Below are 17459 nucleotides of genomic sequence, written 5' to 3'. Positions count from 1 at the left end.
GGTGTGAGAATCCTTGTTAAATGGCGTTTTAACTAAAACTCTGAGGTGTGAGACGTTTAACTGAAGTCCTACAAGGGGTGCGGGTTTTAATGTTTTTATCTTTAACCTTTTTTTTATTTTTTTTTTATTCTCTTTGTCTTTCTAACTGTTTATTCACTGTCACATGCTGTTTTTATATCAATTATGTAAAGCACTTTGAAGACACTGTTGCATTAATCAGTGTGACTTTAGGGTTTTTATTTTTGCTGGCTCTAATTCCCTTTGCCATTTTGCTGATTTCTGACTGAATTTCCTCGTCGATTTCTCCCCAGCGGCCGCACATGGTGGCTGTTTGCCCTTCAGGCCAACCTGAGTGACATCAGGGAGCAGCGGAGGCGAGGCAGCTGGGCGTTTGCCCTGCGACGCGCCCGGGACGCGCAGACCTACACCGGCCTCTACTTCCGCAGGCTGAAAGCCGCCTCCCTGAGCCCAGAGGACGAGGTATAACCGCACATCCATGGCGCCATGCAGTAAACATCACACTCAGTCTGCAGTACAAGCAGCATTATGTTGTCATCAAAGCAAATTTTACCAACAGTTTGAGAAAGTTTAAGAAAGTATATTTAAATGTTTAAAGCTGATCAGTGTTTTACACCTGAAGCATGTTTGATCATTACTGATTCCTTAAATGTGATCAGTTGGTAAATTTCATGATCAAAATGAGTGAATTTTGATGATCCACTGATTAGTTAGATGACTAAAAACATCTCACTGATGTTTTTAGTCAAACTTGTATTAAGTGTGGTGAATTAAAACATTAGATTTATAAATTAGTCATAAAAAGTTAAAATTTTTCACCTTACAACATTTTCTCTAGATGTTTTACACTCAGCAAAATGTTAAATTGTTCCTGGTTTCTCAAATTGTGACTGTATGTTGTTTTTATAACGTTTTATTTTTGTCTGAAATGTGCTACAAAAATAAACTCATTGATGTTTTACTGCCTGAGGGGTGGAGGAAGTAAAAGTGTCTCGAGAACGGAGCCCTGGAGAACTCCATGTGTTACTGTGCTTTATTTTGTAAATAATGACACTTTCATGCAAAGTTGGCACGTTTAACGGACTTTCAGTGCAACTCTGCATTACGTGTCACAGACGTTCATAGTGACTCCTTTGTGTTCATGACAGTGTCATGTCAGCTTTACGCTTACAGCTTTATTAAAGTGTTACTGAAACTCTTTTGGAATTCCAAAGTCCAGCGAATGTTTGTGTTTTTAAATGTTTTGTTGGCGCTTTGTAAGCTGTTTCTGTTTCAACTAGTTTCTTCTGGTTTCTGTGTTTCAGGCTGAACTGGAACGAGTCGAAGAGGAGCAGACGCTGGAGGAGCTGCAGATTCTCAGAGAAGTTGTCCATGACAGGTTTCGATTGCAGGAAGAGATGGCAGACGTACGTTCAGATGATCGCAGGGTTTGCAAATATAGACGTGCATATCAGTAAAGGAAAAAGTGTGGTAGAAAAAGGATGATACAACTCCTTTGTTTAGCCCTTTGAAGCTAACTTTTTCTAACCTTACATGTAACTTCCCAGACTTTGTTGTAACAGATTAAATTGTCTTTTGCAGAACATTCGGGAGCCTAGCGGCAGCCCCCAGGCTGCTCCGCCTGCCACATCCGTTCGTCAAAGCGGAAGCTACAGAATGATTCAGTACCTGCAGTCTTGGTTCCCTGGTTGGGGCGGCTGGTCTGGAAACGCGGAGGATCTGGAGACGCCTGAGGAACTCCTGCCAAGTCCATCATCCTGGGATATTCTAGGTCAGGCTGCGGGCTGAAAGAGGCTCGGCGCTCATCTGTGGAAGAGGGATCTGCTTTACGCTGTAGTCTTTAACTTTTCTGACTCTTCTCCAGCAGAGACAGGGGATTTGTTCGACCCACTGGAGGACTCCCACACTCTGAACACCTTCACTAGACGAGACTACATGTTTGCTCGACTGGAGTTCTTTTTGGAGAAGGGCGGCGTCACTCTTTTTCACGAGGAAAGGAGAGCGGACTCGATGCACGAGAGTGGAGTCCTCCAGCTGGAGTTCTCAGGTGCAAACACGGAAACTTGAGTTTATTTTTCCTTCTGCATTAAAACAACCATCACTATTCGGTTACTTTTAAACATAATTTACTCATTATGCTGAACAACTTGAAAGTTGGCAACTGATTTAAATTTTTTTAAACCTAGAGGAAGTTAATAAATGATAAAAAGTAGTGGGCCACGTATTAAACCTCCACCTGGTTTTGAAGTGGAAACTGAATGTGACTGGAGGAAATTACACATATTACACATTTTAAAAATTTTTTATAAAACATGGTTCTAATTTGTTTTGTGCTTCAGAAATGTAACAGATTTCTCTTTGGAATCAGTTTGTATTTTGTGGCGTCAGCAAAACTCAGCAACTGTAAAACTGAAACCATGAGTGAAAAATCTGCTCCAGAAAATCACTTTCAGAATTGCAGGCCTAACAGGAAGGGCAACAAACTGGTTTAGCATTAGCTTCTGCTAAATGCCAAGATGGCGTAGCGCTTAGAGTTGGCAGAATTAGCCTTTAGGTTAGCGGACCCCAACACTGGCAATGAATCTCATTTATTTAAAAATTAGTTTAAAAATACTCAACTGCAGAATCTGGTTGTAATACTTTCCTTTCTTACTCCAGTTTATAATTTTTTTACCATAATGGAAGTAAATGTTTTTGAAAGTGGATTTTCTGTCAAGCATGTTTTTTTTTCATTTCTATTTATGTAGAGCAAAATATGTGATTCAGCAAATATTCACTAAATTATGAATAATTTGTACACAGCAAATAATTACAGTTACATTACCCTGTAATTGCTCTATATTTGTGGCGCTTTACTCAGGAGTGAAGGTGATCGTGGAATCTCTTCCTCGCTCGGAGTCGTCCTTGCTGTCCGTGAAGCTGGGCAGCCTGTTCCTCAGAGACCTGACCACTCAGGGCACCATGTTCCCCTTCCTGGTGTCGCCCAAAGTGGTAATCCACAAGCCTGCACCTTAGTAATGCTGGCTTTATCGTCTCTGTGTGTCTAACAATGTCCACCTCTTGCAGGACAAAGTTGTTGTTGCCCTTAGTCAGTCCATGAGTCAGCACAGCGCTGCTGCTGGTAAGGATTTATTTATTTTATTCAGCTCAGTCATGCTCTGCACGTCTCCGTCAGTTAGTTTAAGGTCTTTCTTTCAAAACAATCTGTACACATGTTGTGTTATCAGAGTGCGACGCTGAGTGGACTTCTCCAGTGTTCGAGATGATATACGAGCGCAACCCTGTGAGGTCCAAATTTGAGAGGAGGCTGGAAGTGAGCACCAGTCCATTAAACATCATCTACAGTCCGCAAGCCATGAAAAAAGTGACCGAATTCTTCTATAAAGGAAGAGTTCACACTTCAGGTTAGTATGAAAACATCTGAAAAAGAAAACAGGCCTTCTTTAAGTTTCATGGTTTTACACATGAAGACAAGGTAAATTGGTGTTGTCTCCCTAGAAAAGTTGCTAAATACAGCAACAAAGTCTTAAGTTGTCTACAGCCTCCCTTTTCCACTCTGGTCATCCCCACACTTGGCCACGCCCCTCAGTGTCTCTTGGCTCCGCCCACTTGCAAACTTTTTCAAACTATGTCCAGGGCAGCATTATACTTTCAGGGGATTAGTAAAGATAAAAATAAAATGGAAATATTTGAAATGGAAAAAGTGCACCCCAAAACTCAGCCGTTTGGAGAGAAGCATTCAGCAGCAGCAGCAGCAGCAGCGGCGGCTGCATAAAAACCGTTTTTATTTGTTTGAAATTAGATGCAAGTCATTGAGGACCTAGTTAAGACCAGACAGGGCTGATATTTAGTAAATGTTCCTCCAGGGTTTGGCTACCAGTCTGAGCTGGAGCTTCGGGTGGCCGAAGCGGCAAGGAGGCAGTATGACAAGCTGAAGAAGCAAACCAAGGCAGAGATTCGACAAACCATCGACCAGCTGCTCGTTGGAGAGTTCATTGTAAGAAAAACGTTGCTGGAATGTCACATGAAGCAGATCTAAACTTGAAATCTACTGACATGTTTTTGCTTTTGCAGGAAAACGGCAAGCGCTGGACGATGAAGCTGGATATTTGCGCACCTCAGGTGGTTTTCCCCGATGACTTCCAGTCGGAAGACCCGATGCTCGTTGTGGTGGACTTAGGCAGGATCCTTCTGACCAACTCTCAAGGTGAAGCAGCCGACAGTTATCCTCTCTTTCCATCTGATGGGATTTAAGTCACCCTGTAACTGCTGATATTTGTTCCCCTCTCTGAAGATGACAGCGTCGTCAGCTCTACAGCTGCTCAACCTCAGCAGGACGTCCAGAGTGACGAGGAGTACCAAACTCCTCTGGCCACCCCGCCCGAGTCTCCGCTTGCAACCGAAGTGCCTTTAAAAACGCTGTTTAAAAACCCAGAACTTCCCAACCTCAGATCTCCGGAGGCTCTGAAGGCCTACAGCAAAAAGCTCTATGAGAAGTACTGCCTTTCATTCAAGGACCTGCAGATTATGGTCGGGCGCTACAAGGACAGCTGGAAGCACCTCCAGGACAGCGAAGTGGGACCAACCCACGTTGTGGAGAAGTTTAACGTCCTGCTGCAGCTTGAGCAGCGGCTGCGATACACTTCGGACCCTCAGCTGCCCGGCGCGGTGCTGTCGGGAACGCTGCCGGATCTGAAGGTGCACATCAACCTTGAGAAGATGACCGCCATCAGGACTTGTCTGGTGCGGCTAACCGGGCCAGCCGAAGACGACAGCGGCCCTGGGAAAGATCCGAGCGTAGCGTCCCCTGACCCTCCCACGCTGCGCCGGGACAAGATCTTCCACAGAGTGGACAGTTCGTGGAAACTGCAGGATTCTGCCAAGAACCTGACGCAGAGCGTGATGACCTTAGAGCAGCACACGCGGGAAGTCCTGGTGGAATCCCACCTGCTGTTGGCTGAGTTCAACATCAACTACATGCAGCTCGGTGTGGAGAGCAACGGCCGCTATATTTCTGTTTTTAAAGTGTTTGGCACTAACGCTCATTTTGTCAAGCGACCTTATGATGTAGAAGTCGCTCTGACCGTTCACGGATTTCTCCTGGTCGACACGCTGCAGACGTACGGTTCCGACTTCGACCTGCTCGTTGCGTCTCATAAGCATCTAAGCTTCGACGTTCCCACCGGTAGCCTCAGGGAAAGCCAGCCGTCTTCCCCCACTTTGTGTGACGAGCGGACCTCTGAGCATCCTGGAGTCCATTCTGGGTCATTCTCTGATCTCTCCCCATGTAGTTCCTTCCTGAAAGACCAGGACGCCCTCATTAGGCTCGAGTACCAGTTTGTGAGCTCAGACTGTCCCTCCATGGACCTCAACAACTCCCTCCAGGTCACCAGCATTCAGGTCAACAACCTGGACATCATTCTCAACCCTGAGACCATGGGGGAGCTGCTCAATTTCCTCCAAAAGTCTTTCCCCAAAGAGGAGAATGCATCATCCACCCAGGAGTGTCCAACGCAGCTGTCCAGTGAGGAAGACGACCGGGCCTATCAGTCAACGTACGACCAGAACAAGGAGCTAACCGTGGAGATCCACCGCCTCAACCTGCTGCTCCTGCGGACTGTCTCCTCCAGCACCGCCCTGGCAGTCGAGAAGAAGGGCTTGAAGATCGCCACCGCCAGCATCTCTGGCACCAAAGTCAACGTTTCCCTGGGAAGCCGTCTGGACGTCAGCGGTTCCCTGGGATCCTTGCAGCTGGTGGATTTAACCCAAGAGGCAGGAAGAAACCAGTTTGTGGTCAGCATTGGGAGTGCTGAGGACAGCTGCTTGAGTCCCCAAGGTTTAACGTTTCTGCCCGACGACCGAGAGTCTCCAACAGACGCTCTGAACTTTCAGTTGAAGGAGAAATCTGAGGGAGAGTATTCCTTGAAGCTACAAATGGCGTCTCTGCACTACAACCACTCGGCCAGGTTCCTGCGTAACCTCACACTGTCGGCCAACGAACTGGAGGACAGTTTCCGCTCCGTGTTGAAAAACGCCGCCACGAGCGTGTCGACGGTTCTCGCCTCCAAGACGGCGGAGTACAGCGGCAGGGTTTCGCTCTTCGAGACGCCGTCACGGAGAACCCGCACTTCCAGCCATAGCTGGGGGTGTTCGTTTGACCAGGAGGAGGACGTCTCTACTGAGCAGCCCGAATCCGCCCTGGACACCTTCTTCGTGAAGCTGACCCTCAACATCAGCATCGAGTCGCCGGTCGTATCCATTCCTCGGAAACCCGGACACCCCGAGCTGCTGGTCGGCCATCTGGGGAGCATTACCATCCAGAACTTTGTCAATGACGAAGACTCTCAGGGAGAGAGGCTGGAGGTGTTGGTGAAGGACATCCGACTGTACTCGGTCAACACGAGTCACTTGGTGTTGAAGAGAGCGCCCAGAGAGGAGAAAGCCGACACGTCTTCACCATCCCACACTGGAAACGTCAACAAGGATGAATCCCAGTTCACACGCCACGACTTCTTCGAGTCCCTCAGCCGGGGAGAAGGTGAGAAGATTGTAACTAGGGATGGAAGTTAATGAGATGATTTAAAGTTGATTAATCTTTCTGAGCAGCTAACAATTAATATTTAAAACCAAAAACGCATAAATTGCATTTTACATCCCAAACCAGACTCTGTTTGTACCGTTTCTCTTTCCTGTTTTAATGGCTGCCATCTTTAATTTTGTATCAACTGGCTCCGCTTATGGATGACCATGTGGCGCCCTCTGCTGGATGGAGGCCAAATCACAACTCTGAAAGAAGGTTTAAGTGGGCATTAATCAATTGGAACAAATTCTAATAAACCATTAAAATACAATTTATTGTAAGTGGATTAATTGTTTACATTATAACTAGAGGTGCGATTTTATTAAAATGTTTAGTTGAGTTAATTGCAGGTTTTGCAATTAATTAATGGTATTTTAATAGAAAGACATAAATAGACAAAATAAGCAATTCTCAATTCATAAACTCTTTTTGCTGCTAAATTATTGAGGAAATAGCCATAAGGTCAACAACAAAGATATCTATTGTTATTATTTATGTTATTTCACCATCAGATTGGTGCTCGGTGCTTTCCACTGCATCTTTTTCTACCACACTTCTTCCTTCCACTCAATTTTCCACAATTATGCTTAGGTTCAGCCCTCTGTAAAGAGTGAACTTCTTCAGCTGACCTCCCCACTTATCCAGGTTAAAAGCTATCCAGTCTTTGATTATATCTGGCTTAATGTAATATTTAAATTAACGTATATAATATTACAATTACAGAGAAGCTGTAAGTGATTTTAATCAAAATAAACATAATCTTTGTATTACATCACTCTGTATGTACAGACTCAGTCTGTATGGCTTTACCTGCTTGGATAAGTAATCCTTTGGATTATATTCTCGTGAACGGGGACAGACCTTTGTCTGTTTTACGCATCATTTATTTAACATTTAGCTTTTTTCTGTTCATCAGCCTTCCACATACTGAAAGACACCACTATTCACTTCACGTTTGAGAAAACTCCAGTCGATGAGGATTCTGAGCTCATCCTGCTGACCACAGACGAGCCCTTCAGAAGCACAGGCCAGCTGAGAGTCCAAGGAAAATTTGTCAACCCTGTTCAGGTAAGTTCTGTACATGAGGATGATTGACAGCGCTAAGGCCCTCCTCCTGGCTCTGACTGGTTGTTTTTGGAGTGTTTCTTCAGACGGCAGTAGTAGCAGGGGAGCTCGATGTTTCACAGATTACCTGTCTCATTACAAACTGTTACAACATGGGGACATATACAACTCACATTCTGCAGATTTACTGGCTTAAAACAATCTCCTACATCTTACCTTTAAGTTAATTTTGTTTTATTTAAAGTGTGATCAGATATTTGCTGTGGAAACTAGACCAAAGTTAGTTGGTGTTTTTGCAGTGTGAGAACACAGGTTCTGGTTGTTGCTGATAGTCGTCAGTTTGTGGTTAGCAGCTGGTTTTTGTCCTTCCTCAGTCTGATCCTGTTGTGTTTATTGTAGGTTTGTCTGTGTAAACCCGTGTATGAGCAAGTTCTCCAGACTCTGGACAACCTGTCCCTGATTGAGGAGCAGCCTCCGACCCCCAGCCAGCCGCCGACGCCGCCCCCGCCCACCCCGTCCTCCTCCAGGCCCCACGGCTTCCCCGACCCCCAGGGCGGCCTGTTCGCCAGAGACCCGCCCTCCATCAGCTTCTCTCACTCCTCCCTGTCCTCCTCGCTGTCCCTGCCGTCTCACCGGCCCGTCCATCAGCCGCCGACCTTCACCCAGCTGAAGGTCACGCTCCTGGTGGCGGAGCTGCAGGTCCAGCTGAGCGCAGACCTCACGCAGGGCTCCCAGGGTCTGGTCAGTGTGCGCTTCCAGGACTTGGAGGGCCGCTTCACCAAGGACCACCCGCAGCTGCTGGAGGTGCAGCTGGCTCTGCGCGCGCTGCTGATGGAGGACCTGCTGGACCCCAACCCCGACTCCAAGTACAAGCACCTGATGAAGTCCCACGGCGTCCCCAAGCCGTCCACCTTCAGCTCCAAGGAGTACCTGTCCCGCAGCTGCCCGTCGACCTCCAATGCTCTGTGCCCGGACATGCCGCGCTCGCTGCCCGCCCACATCAAGGAGACGCAGAACGTCTTCCAGCCCTACCAGAGGCACCCCGCCACGCCGTCCACCGGCCGCAAGTCCAAGAAGGACCCGGACTTCCCCAGCACCCCGCCTCCCTCTCCGACGCCGCGCGCCGGCTCCCCGCAGCCCGACTCCAACTTCGAGGACTCGTTGGTTCACATCAACGTGCTGCTGGTGGAGGCCGGCCACCCGGAGTTCAAGACGCGCTACGGCAGCGTCGGCCGCAGTGTGGATGTGGACTTTAACTGCCTGGACATCCTGATCACGCTCCAGACCTGGGTTGTCATCCTGGACTTCTTCGGCATCGGCTCCACGGCCAACAACCACGCGGTGAAGCCGCCGGCCGCCGCCACCCAGCCGGTGGCCGGACATCTGCTGTACGAGCCGGACGGCAGCGAAGAGGAGGAGGAGGAGGGAGAGACGGCGCCGACAGTCAACACCAAGCTGGACCTGAAGGTTGGTCAGCTGATCCAGCTCTCCTGAAGTTTTTCACATTTTGGCACCTGGAAACGAGAAAAACTAACATGATGAATTTGAAGCACTGATTTATCGACACCAATTTTCTTAATTTTGGGTGATCAGCTGATACTTACATGTGAAGCCGATCCTCTCTACCTCTACCTCTGTCCTCTTCTGCTCTGATAAAATGTTCAAACAGTTCATTGAGCATTGTAAATGCTGCTTTATTGATCGGTTTTGCAGCAGCTCTGAAGTGAAGTGGTGCCATTGTTGACCCGTCTGTCCTTTTTCCAGGTCCATTCTTTGACTCTCATCCTGAACAAGAAGCTCCATGAACTGGCCAGAGCGAGCGTGTCAAAACTCTCCGCTCATCTTGATAAGCGCGGTACGTTCAGGAACCATTCACATCAGCTTCCTGCAGCCAAACATTCACTCACAGCTCTGATTTCTGACTGCAGACGGCGACCTGAGGATACATGGCAGTTTGGGAAGTCTGTCCCTGAGTGACCTGACCCCGCACGGCGACTTCTACAGAGAGCGCTTCACCACTCAGGGAGGCGAGGCGCTGGTTTTCAACATCCTCAGGTACGGATAGTTTCGTTACGACTGCCTCCGCTGGAACCGTTTCCCACCTAACTTCTCCCTCGTTCTGACGCCTGAAGGTACGGCCAGCCGGATCCCGACCTGCAGCGCGAATGTGACGTCAAGGTGTCGCTGCAGATGGCGTCTGTTCAGTACGTTCACACGCAGCGCTTCCAAGCCGAGGTGGTAGCCTTCATCCAGCATTTCACCCAGCTGCAGGACGTCCTGGGCAGACAGAGGGCGGCCATGGAGGGCCAGGCGGTGAGTCCAAACCACCTGGGACGTGCGGTCAGGGGAGGCCCACCTCTAATCCTGATAAGTAAAGTAGATGCTAAAGATGAGGAATTATGAATATAAATTAGTTTTTTTTATTGGTAATATCAGCATAATTATGGTCAAAATCGCTGGATTTACTCATTGCCTGTTCAAATTTATGGAAAAAGTCCAGGGTGAAGCAGTGTATTGCTGTAGCTCACCTTTGGGGGGCGCTGTGTCACACAGAGTGAATGAAGCAGGCAGTTGCAGCGTTGCGTCCAGCGTGAGAATCCTCCCCCGTCTCCATGCTGGAGGAGTCACTGACGACGACTAGCATCGGTTTTAGCTGTCAGGTTGTCAACATAACGCACTAAATCTTAAATGTTTCTGATTCATAAAAGAAAAAGTAACGCAGTGCTTTGCTGCTAATTGTCAACATTAGGACAACTAGATAACAAGGTCAGGAAAAAGTTTTAATTAAGAAAAAATAGCAAGAGAGAGGGAAGTTGTTCAGCTATGCTAGCTTGACTATGACAACCTTAACATGTAGATGTGCTGTGGAATTCAGTGTGTTTCAGTTAAACATAAAATGTGATCCAATCACCAACTCTGACAGATCATCAGCAGAGCAGGTGTTTAAATTAGCTAATCTACCACCGCTGGCTGATTTATCTGTTCTGTATTCATTACCTAATCAATGCATACATGATGTAAAATACAATACTTTGGTTAATTTTTAGGTGCAGAATTCAAAAAGGTTAAAAAGCTAAAACTGCGTATAGATTGAATGAAAATCAAAAACCTTCAGTCGTTTCATGTTAAAATTGAAATGTAAGCTTCTGTACTGGATGTTGGATGTGTGAGTCGGGAACCTCAGCGCACGTCGCCGAGTCCCAGGTCCAACCTTGTATCCATGGTAACTGGCGTAACGGGCTCTGTCCTCCCTCTGAAGGTGCACGATCAGCCTCAGAGGGCATCCAGGGTTCTGCTGGACATCGACGCCGGCGCGCCGGTTCTGATCATCCCGGAAAACTCGCGGTCGCCCCGGGTGATCGTGGCCAACCTGGGCCAGCTGAAGGTGCAGAACATCTTCCTGCCGGCCGGGTCGCACGGAACCGTTTCCCTCCGAGACAAGGTAGAGAAACTCACCATGGCGCACGCCTTTTTCCCCTCTCTGGTGAGTCAGACACAAACACGCCGCTCCACAGCCGCCGGTTCTGCTAACAAACCCGAATTCATGCAGGCGTTTCATGACATTCCACAGATTCACTCATGAAAAACATTTTTTTTCTGAAATGTTGGTGAAATGCTGAATGAATTCAGCTTCACTGAAAGAATATTTTTATAACCAACTAATTACTGCATCTTTTATTTTTGTCCATTGTTCGTTTAAAAAGCACTAACTCAGTCCAGTTAGACTCAGTTTTGTCTGATATTGGAGTTGAGATAGTTTGCTAAGGAAGTTTTCATTTAGTCTTATGGAGATTTTCAGAGAATATTGGTGGAGAACTTCACAATAAAAGCATCTGTTGCTCCACTTCCTGTCTATGGTTAATACTGACCCTTCTAAGGATTTACTCTTTCCTTTTGGAGGGTTTTCCAGAAGCAGGTGAACTTGAGCCAGAATCCTTTCAGTTTTGCACCTGTAACCTTAAAGCAGGGGTGTCCAAAGTCGGTCCTCGGGGGCCGGCATCCTGCATGTTTTAGTTCTCTCCCTGGTGGCAGTAACAACCTTTTCAGCATGTCAATGTTCTCCTTAGGCCTCTAACGAGCCATCATTTGATCCAGGTGCATTAAACCAGGGAGAGAACTAAAACATGCTGGATCCCGGCCCTCGAGGACCGACTTTGGGCACCCCTGCCTTAAAGTCTAAAGGTCCAAACCAAAATGTTTGGTTCTGAAGTTATTCCCTTTGTAACGATTTGGATGAATCAGTGAGACACATCGCATCTCTGGTCAGGAGAGAAACAATCTAAATAAACTAACCTTATAGCTGAATGTTGTCTTGGCTCCTTTTAGTCGTTCACATGCACCTTGTGTGTGTTTTTTAAGAATATTGTACTGCATGGACGTTCATACAAGGAGCTGTCCCGCTACCAGGTACAGCTGCCACCTTCTGCTGTGGTGTGAGGTGAATCCTGTCTGAGTGCTGTGAACCTTTCCTCCTGTTTCCACCCACCTGAGACCATGACTAGAGCCTGAAATCTCTGCAGCACAGACTGGCTGTTGTTCCTGTCACATGATGCATTTTCTGATGCATCGCCACAGCCAAATGAATCCCTATAGACTGTGGCGATACTGACTGGAAACACACTGATCCAGTTTTCACCTCTGGGATTCCAGGCTGTAACTTTACTGAGAAATGTTTTTTTTCCGGGCTGGTTTGTGTTTTTGTTAGCTGCACATGTTCAGATGTAACTTGGTGAGCAGGTCAGACCGGTCAGACCCTGTGGAGGTGGATAAAAACTGTTGAATACGATCGAGTTTTATCTCTATAAAACTTTGTCGTAAAGCCGTTTTTTTTGTCCTGCATGCAGTGATCGGATGTTGCTTTCTTTTCCACAAAGGAGCGCGTCAGGAGCGCAGCGGAAGGAGCGAGTAATGCTCAGGAGAAGCCGAGAAGTTTCCCTTCCGGCTCCGCCTCATCCTCAGGATTTGGCCTCAGCAGACCCAAAGCGGTGAACAGCAGAACCGGCCCCGAGGACGAGGACCCGACCAGCTTGGGTCAGCGTGGCTTAATGGTCAAAGTCAGACATGGTTCACCAAGGTTTCAGAAGCTGTAACCTGCTGCTCCTTCCTGCTGTAGAAGGCCATGTGTGTCTGTTGGACTGCATGGCCCTGGACCTGCAGGAGATGGACATCTTTGCTGCGGAGCGCCTGCCCTGCTGGGACAGCACCGGGAAGCCCGAGCCCTCGGACCTGATCTTCCCTTCCTACTGGGTCCGTCGAACCGGAGACAACCTGCTGAAAGACTGCTGCCGCCTCACGCTGAAGGTGGAGCGCAACCTGGACAAGTACGTCCAAACGCTGCGGCTCGGGGCCCAAAATGGCCATTAGAGCTGTTCAGGGGCCGCAACGTTTTAGTGGCTTTCTTTTAATTACACCGACAAAAACTGGTTATTTTTTGTTTTTATCTGATAAACACATGAAACGCTGAAACGATTAATCGTGATTAATCTACTATTAAAATAATCGTCAACTAGTTTAGTAATCAGTTAATCATTAGCGAGGGAATACAGACTCAAAAAAAGATAATTTGGTGAGAAAACAACATATTAGCCAAACATCTATTAACGTATTTCTAATATTGTATAAAAAATGCTTATGTGGTAAAAAGGAAAATCTGGAGAAAGTGCCATCTTATCATCAGAATAGTTGATAGATTAATCGATTACTAAGATAATTGTTAGTTGCCGCCCTACATACAATATTCTAATGAAATAATAAAGCTTGAATTGTAATCAAGGGCCGCCCACAATTGTTCAGAGGCCTGCAAATGACCCACGGTCCGCACTTTGGACACCCCTGGCCTGCAGCAATACATTACCATCTGTGTGGCCCCAGGAAGATGATTATTGGGTTCAATAAATTTGAAACTTTTACTCTTCACCAAAAAGTTATGTTTTATGTTTTATGTTTAAAAAAGCAGCTTCTCTACTCACAGCTTCACATTTGGGTGAAATAGTTGCAAACTTGGTTTGTTTTATCTCATTAGTGTTGAGATAAAACAAACCCAATTTGTTACGTTGGATATTTTATTTTTATTGTGTTAGGTTGATTCTTGTCGTCAATAATCAACTTTCCAGGCGTGGAGCTGATTTTTCTCCTATCATTTCAGGTTTTTGTTGCGTTTTATGACCAAAGCCTGTTTGTAAAACCAGGTTTTGGTTTTATATCTTCGATGTTTTTTTCTTTTTTTCTTCTCGGAACGGCACCATAAAGCTTGAAACAAGTTTCGGTTACATTAATGTGGACTTTCCTCCCTTTGAATTGTCATACACATCTCCCACACGTCGCCTCGGCTGCGTGGAGGTTTTTAAAGAGACGGCGTCTGTTTTGGGGCTCGGTTTGCGCTGCGTTCAGTGATTTCAGCGTTGTGCCTCCAGGGAGCTGAGCCACGCCGTGCCGGACACGTCCATTCACGGCAGCCTGTCGTCGGTTCACTGCTCCCTGGACAGGAAGCACTACCAGCTGATCCGGGGCATCCTGGAGAACAACCTGGGGGAACCGGTGGAGGAGTTCCTGCGGCCGTACAACCTGCAGCACCCCAGCAGCTACGTGAGGAGCCCTGCACACATCTCTGCTTTCCTTTACACATGCAGTCTGTTTCATTTCTGTATGAATTTTATTCTGTATTCAGCATTCTTTCACTTTTTTCTCATTTTTTAAAATCAATTTTCCACACTCCCTCCTGGATTTCTCAGTTTAATTATTTAGTGTTTCCTTTTTGTTTTGCAATCAGATTTTCTAATTTTGTTCTGCTAATTTATAAATATTTGCAAGGAATTTTGCAATGTTTTCCTCATTAAAAGTAAGTAAGTAAAACTTTTTTGTATTGCACATTTCACGATAAAAACCACAAACAAACAAAAAAGGACATTACAAAACTACATAAGGAACAAAGTTCACCTTAACTACACACATCAAATGTCTCAGGAAGTGGAGTATAGCTCATTGATAGCGATTGATCGATTTAGTTTTCTATACTCTCTGCATAAAGTACAAAATATCAGCATTTTTTGGAGGTGTTTGAATTGTCATCCATCAAAATGACGGATGATCTTCAGATTTTTTCATTATCGTTTTAAAAGTCTGGTCATATTCCTGAGTAGGAGTAAGAAACACTGCCACCTACAGGTGAGAGTTGGCAGCATCACTTAAACCTACTGATTCTGAGCATTTATGTGGAACATTTTCAACAAACTCACAATTATGTATTAATTCTGCTGATTTTTTGCGTTAATTTCTGTAACGACYGAATTATATAATTTATCTAAAAAACAAAAGGTTTTCAATGAACTTCTCTTTTAGTGGCTCGTTCCTCTCATTTAATAAAACATGGACCGTCTCTGATATTGCTGTGTTCAGACGGTGCTGAGTGGAGCCGTCTTCACCAACCTGTCCTTCCTGGTGGACATGACGGACGTCAGCCTGGAGCTGCTGGACAGCCCCACCTCTGCTGACAGCAGGAACTCTTTGGCCAGGTGAACTTCCTCCTCACAGAACCTGAAGGAACCGCTCAGGTCCACATGTGTCTCCAGGTTCTCACTCAGGCGCATGTTCCCGTCAAAATTATGGCTTTCTCAGGATTTAAGGTTGAATTTTAGAAGAATTAAAATAAGTAGAACAACAACGGCTTCCTGAAAATCCTTTCAGTGCCGACCCGTTTCAGTTTGACCCACCATCTGAAGTTAAAGTCCTAAAACGGGCTAATATTTTGTATAGTGCATGTATATTGGGATTAACCGTGTAAATGTAATCTGCTGCTGCGAATAGATGGAGTGAAAGATAATTATTACACTCGGCTTTCTATAAATTAATTCAGGGCATGTGTGTTTTCTTAGCAGCAGAACTTTAATTTTGATTAATTAGTGACGTCAGTTTTAATATGTTAAAAATTTTAACATATTAAATCCTTTTTGTTTTTTAAACGTGTAAACGTATTTTTACGTTATACAATACAAAGGTACGCCGGAACCTTTGTATTGTGTTTCCGGTACGACCATAAATCTGATGCACAAGCGATTGTCAGACCAGTTCAACCATCTATGCATCACAAACCAACATCCTGAAGAATTTCTGGTATAAAACACTTTATTACAGCCGGAAAATGTCCAAATTAGGATTGTAGACCATATTCAGTATTGATAAAAAATAAAGAAATTCCCAAAAATGTACCTAAAAACTTGAACACAAACACCTGCATGAGCCCTTTTAAAGGCTTAAACACATGAAACATGTTGTTTTTAATGGTTTTGGCATGTTTGTCTTGCATAGGTTTGACTTTGTGAAATCCAAAGTCCTGTTTGAGAGTTTATCCGACGGCTCCAAGTCAGTGAACCTGGTGTCTCACTCTCTGCTGGCGAACGACACCAGATACACTGAAACCACGAAAAGCAGCGAAGACAGCAGGTGCAACGTGTTCGACTGCATCCTGCAGCCTTCGAAAACAGGAACCAACCGGGCGTCTCTGCAGCTGGAGCTGCACTACAGGTGACTCACAGCAAATTTATGAGCGCATTTATCCACTGAAGGTGTGCTGTTCGCACAGGTGGGTGGCGTATCCAAGAATTATACTCTGGGAAGAGTAGCTCTCCTTCAACATGTTTTTACTCAAGTGCATGTAAAATGAGTAAGACAGTATTTGGTAAAAAATCTACTCAAGTACTGAGTAACTGATCAAATTATCAATCATTTAATATTTAAAAATTACAAAGTCAGACGGACCAAAATGTAAAGTTAGGTGGAATTTCTTTTTTTTTTTTTAAGGACCAAAGTGACCATAATTCATATAGTTAACAAAAAAATAACAAAATCAGACAAAATAAATGTTTTCAAAATAAATTTTTTTCAATAAAAAAAAAAGTATAAAACTAACAGAAACTGCAAGTGTGTCTGTGTCTGGTGAACTTTTGGTTAAAAAGTGTTTGTTTTTCCATTCAGGGGGTAGAAAATCCAGAAATTTTACTCAAGTAAGAGTAAAAAGTACAGCTTAGTAAAAATACTCCTAAAAGTAATAATAATATAAAAAAAAAGTTCTATTCACTCAATTGCATTTGCGTGAGTAACTGGCTACTGCCCGGCTCTGGTTCTGCGTAGATCCACGCGGGACTCGTCCAGCTTCACGGTCGTCCTCAACAACCTGCGGGTTTTCCTGATCTTCGACTGGCTGCAGCTGGTGCATCACTTCCTGCAGCTGCAGCCTGAAAACGCCCCGGACGACACGGAGAGCCAGCAACCCTGCACCGCCGCATCCGTCGGCGCCGCCGCATCCGTCAGCGCCGCCGCATCCGTCATGCCAAAGACGGTGAAGAGCGGCGTGGTGACGAAGAGGTCCACGGTGATGGTCAGTCAGGACCGCTGCCTGGAGGTGAAGATCAACGTCACAGGTGAGTAAAGACACCTCACTGACCCTCAGTGGTTCCGTTCAGCAATTCATCATTCATATGTCTTTTAAAACGTTTCTTTGCTGTCCAGGCACAGAGTTTGTAGTGGTGGAGGACGTTTCCTGCCTCGACACCAACGCCATCATCCTGAAGGGAACCACGGTCCTCACGTACAAGCCCCGCCTGCTGGACCGACCGTTCTCTGGCAGCCTGGCAGGAATAGAGGTGCTGCCTCTCCTCCATTGCTCTGGGTTGATACCGTTTGCTCTGGGTTGATACCGTTTGCTCTGGGTTGATACCGGTTGCTATGGGTTACTACGGGTTGCTATGGGTTACTGTGGATTGCTATGGGTTACTACGGGTTGCTATGGGTTACTGTGGGT

General features: G+C 45.9%; 1 protein-coding gene across 1 annotated transcript in view; it reads left to right on the top strand.

Moving 5' to 3' along the window:
• The window catches only part of vps13d (vacuolar protein sorting 13 homolog D), a 51756-nt gene that overhangs the window by 6473 nt on the left and 27824 nt on the right, over positions 1-17459 (top strand). The window contains exons 10-32 of the mRNA XM_017305659.1: positions 312-480; positions 1323-1424; positions 1600-1789; positions 1883-2065; positions 2879-3009; positions 3085-3139; positions 3246-3422; positions 3885-4015; positions 4093-4225; positions 4313-6556; positions 7515-7666; positions 8063-9130; positions 9428-9518; positions 9592-9718; positions 9796-9976; positions 10923-11147; positions 12538-12694; positions 12777-12984; positions 14077-14248; positions 15059-15174; positions 15968-16183; positions 16790-17079; positions 17168-17301. Coding sequence (XP_017161148.1) covers positions 312-480; positions 1323-1424; positions 1600-1789; positions 1883-2065; positions 2879-3009; positions 3085-3139; positions 3246-3422; positions 3885-4015; positions 4093-4225; positions 4313-6556; positions 7515-7666; positions 8063-9130; positions 9428-9518; positions 9592-9718; positions 9796-9976; positions 10923-11147; positions 12538-12694; positions 12777-12984; positions 14077-14248; positions 15059-15174; positions 15968-16183; positions 16790-17079; positions 17168-17301 — 6652 coding nt within the window. The remainder of the gene's footprint in view (positions 1-311; positions 481-1322; positions 1425-1599; positions 1790-1882; positions 2066-2878; positions 3010-3084; positions 3140-3245; positions 3423-3884; positions 4016-4092; positions 4226-4312; positions 6557-7514; positions 7667-8062; positions 9131-9427; positions 9519-9591; positions 9719-9795; positions 9977-10922; positions 11148-12537; positions 12695-12776; positions 12985-14076; positions 14249-15058; positions 15175-15967; positions 16184-16789; positions 17080-17167; positions 17302-17459) is intronic.

This window comes from Poecilia reticulata, linkage group LG7 (genome assembly GCF_000633615.1).
Source record: "Poecilia reticulata strain Guanapo linkage group LG7, Guppy_female_1.0+MT, whole genome shotgun sequence".
In the NCBI taxonomy this organism is placed as follows: Eukaryota; Metazoa; Chordata; class Actinopteri; order Cyprinodontiformes; family Poeciliidae; genus Poecilia; species Poecilia reticulata.
The sequence above is the reverse complement of the archived record's forward strand: the minus strand, read 5'-3'. Positions and strand labels throughout refer to the sequence as shown.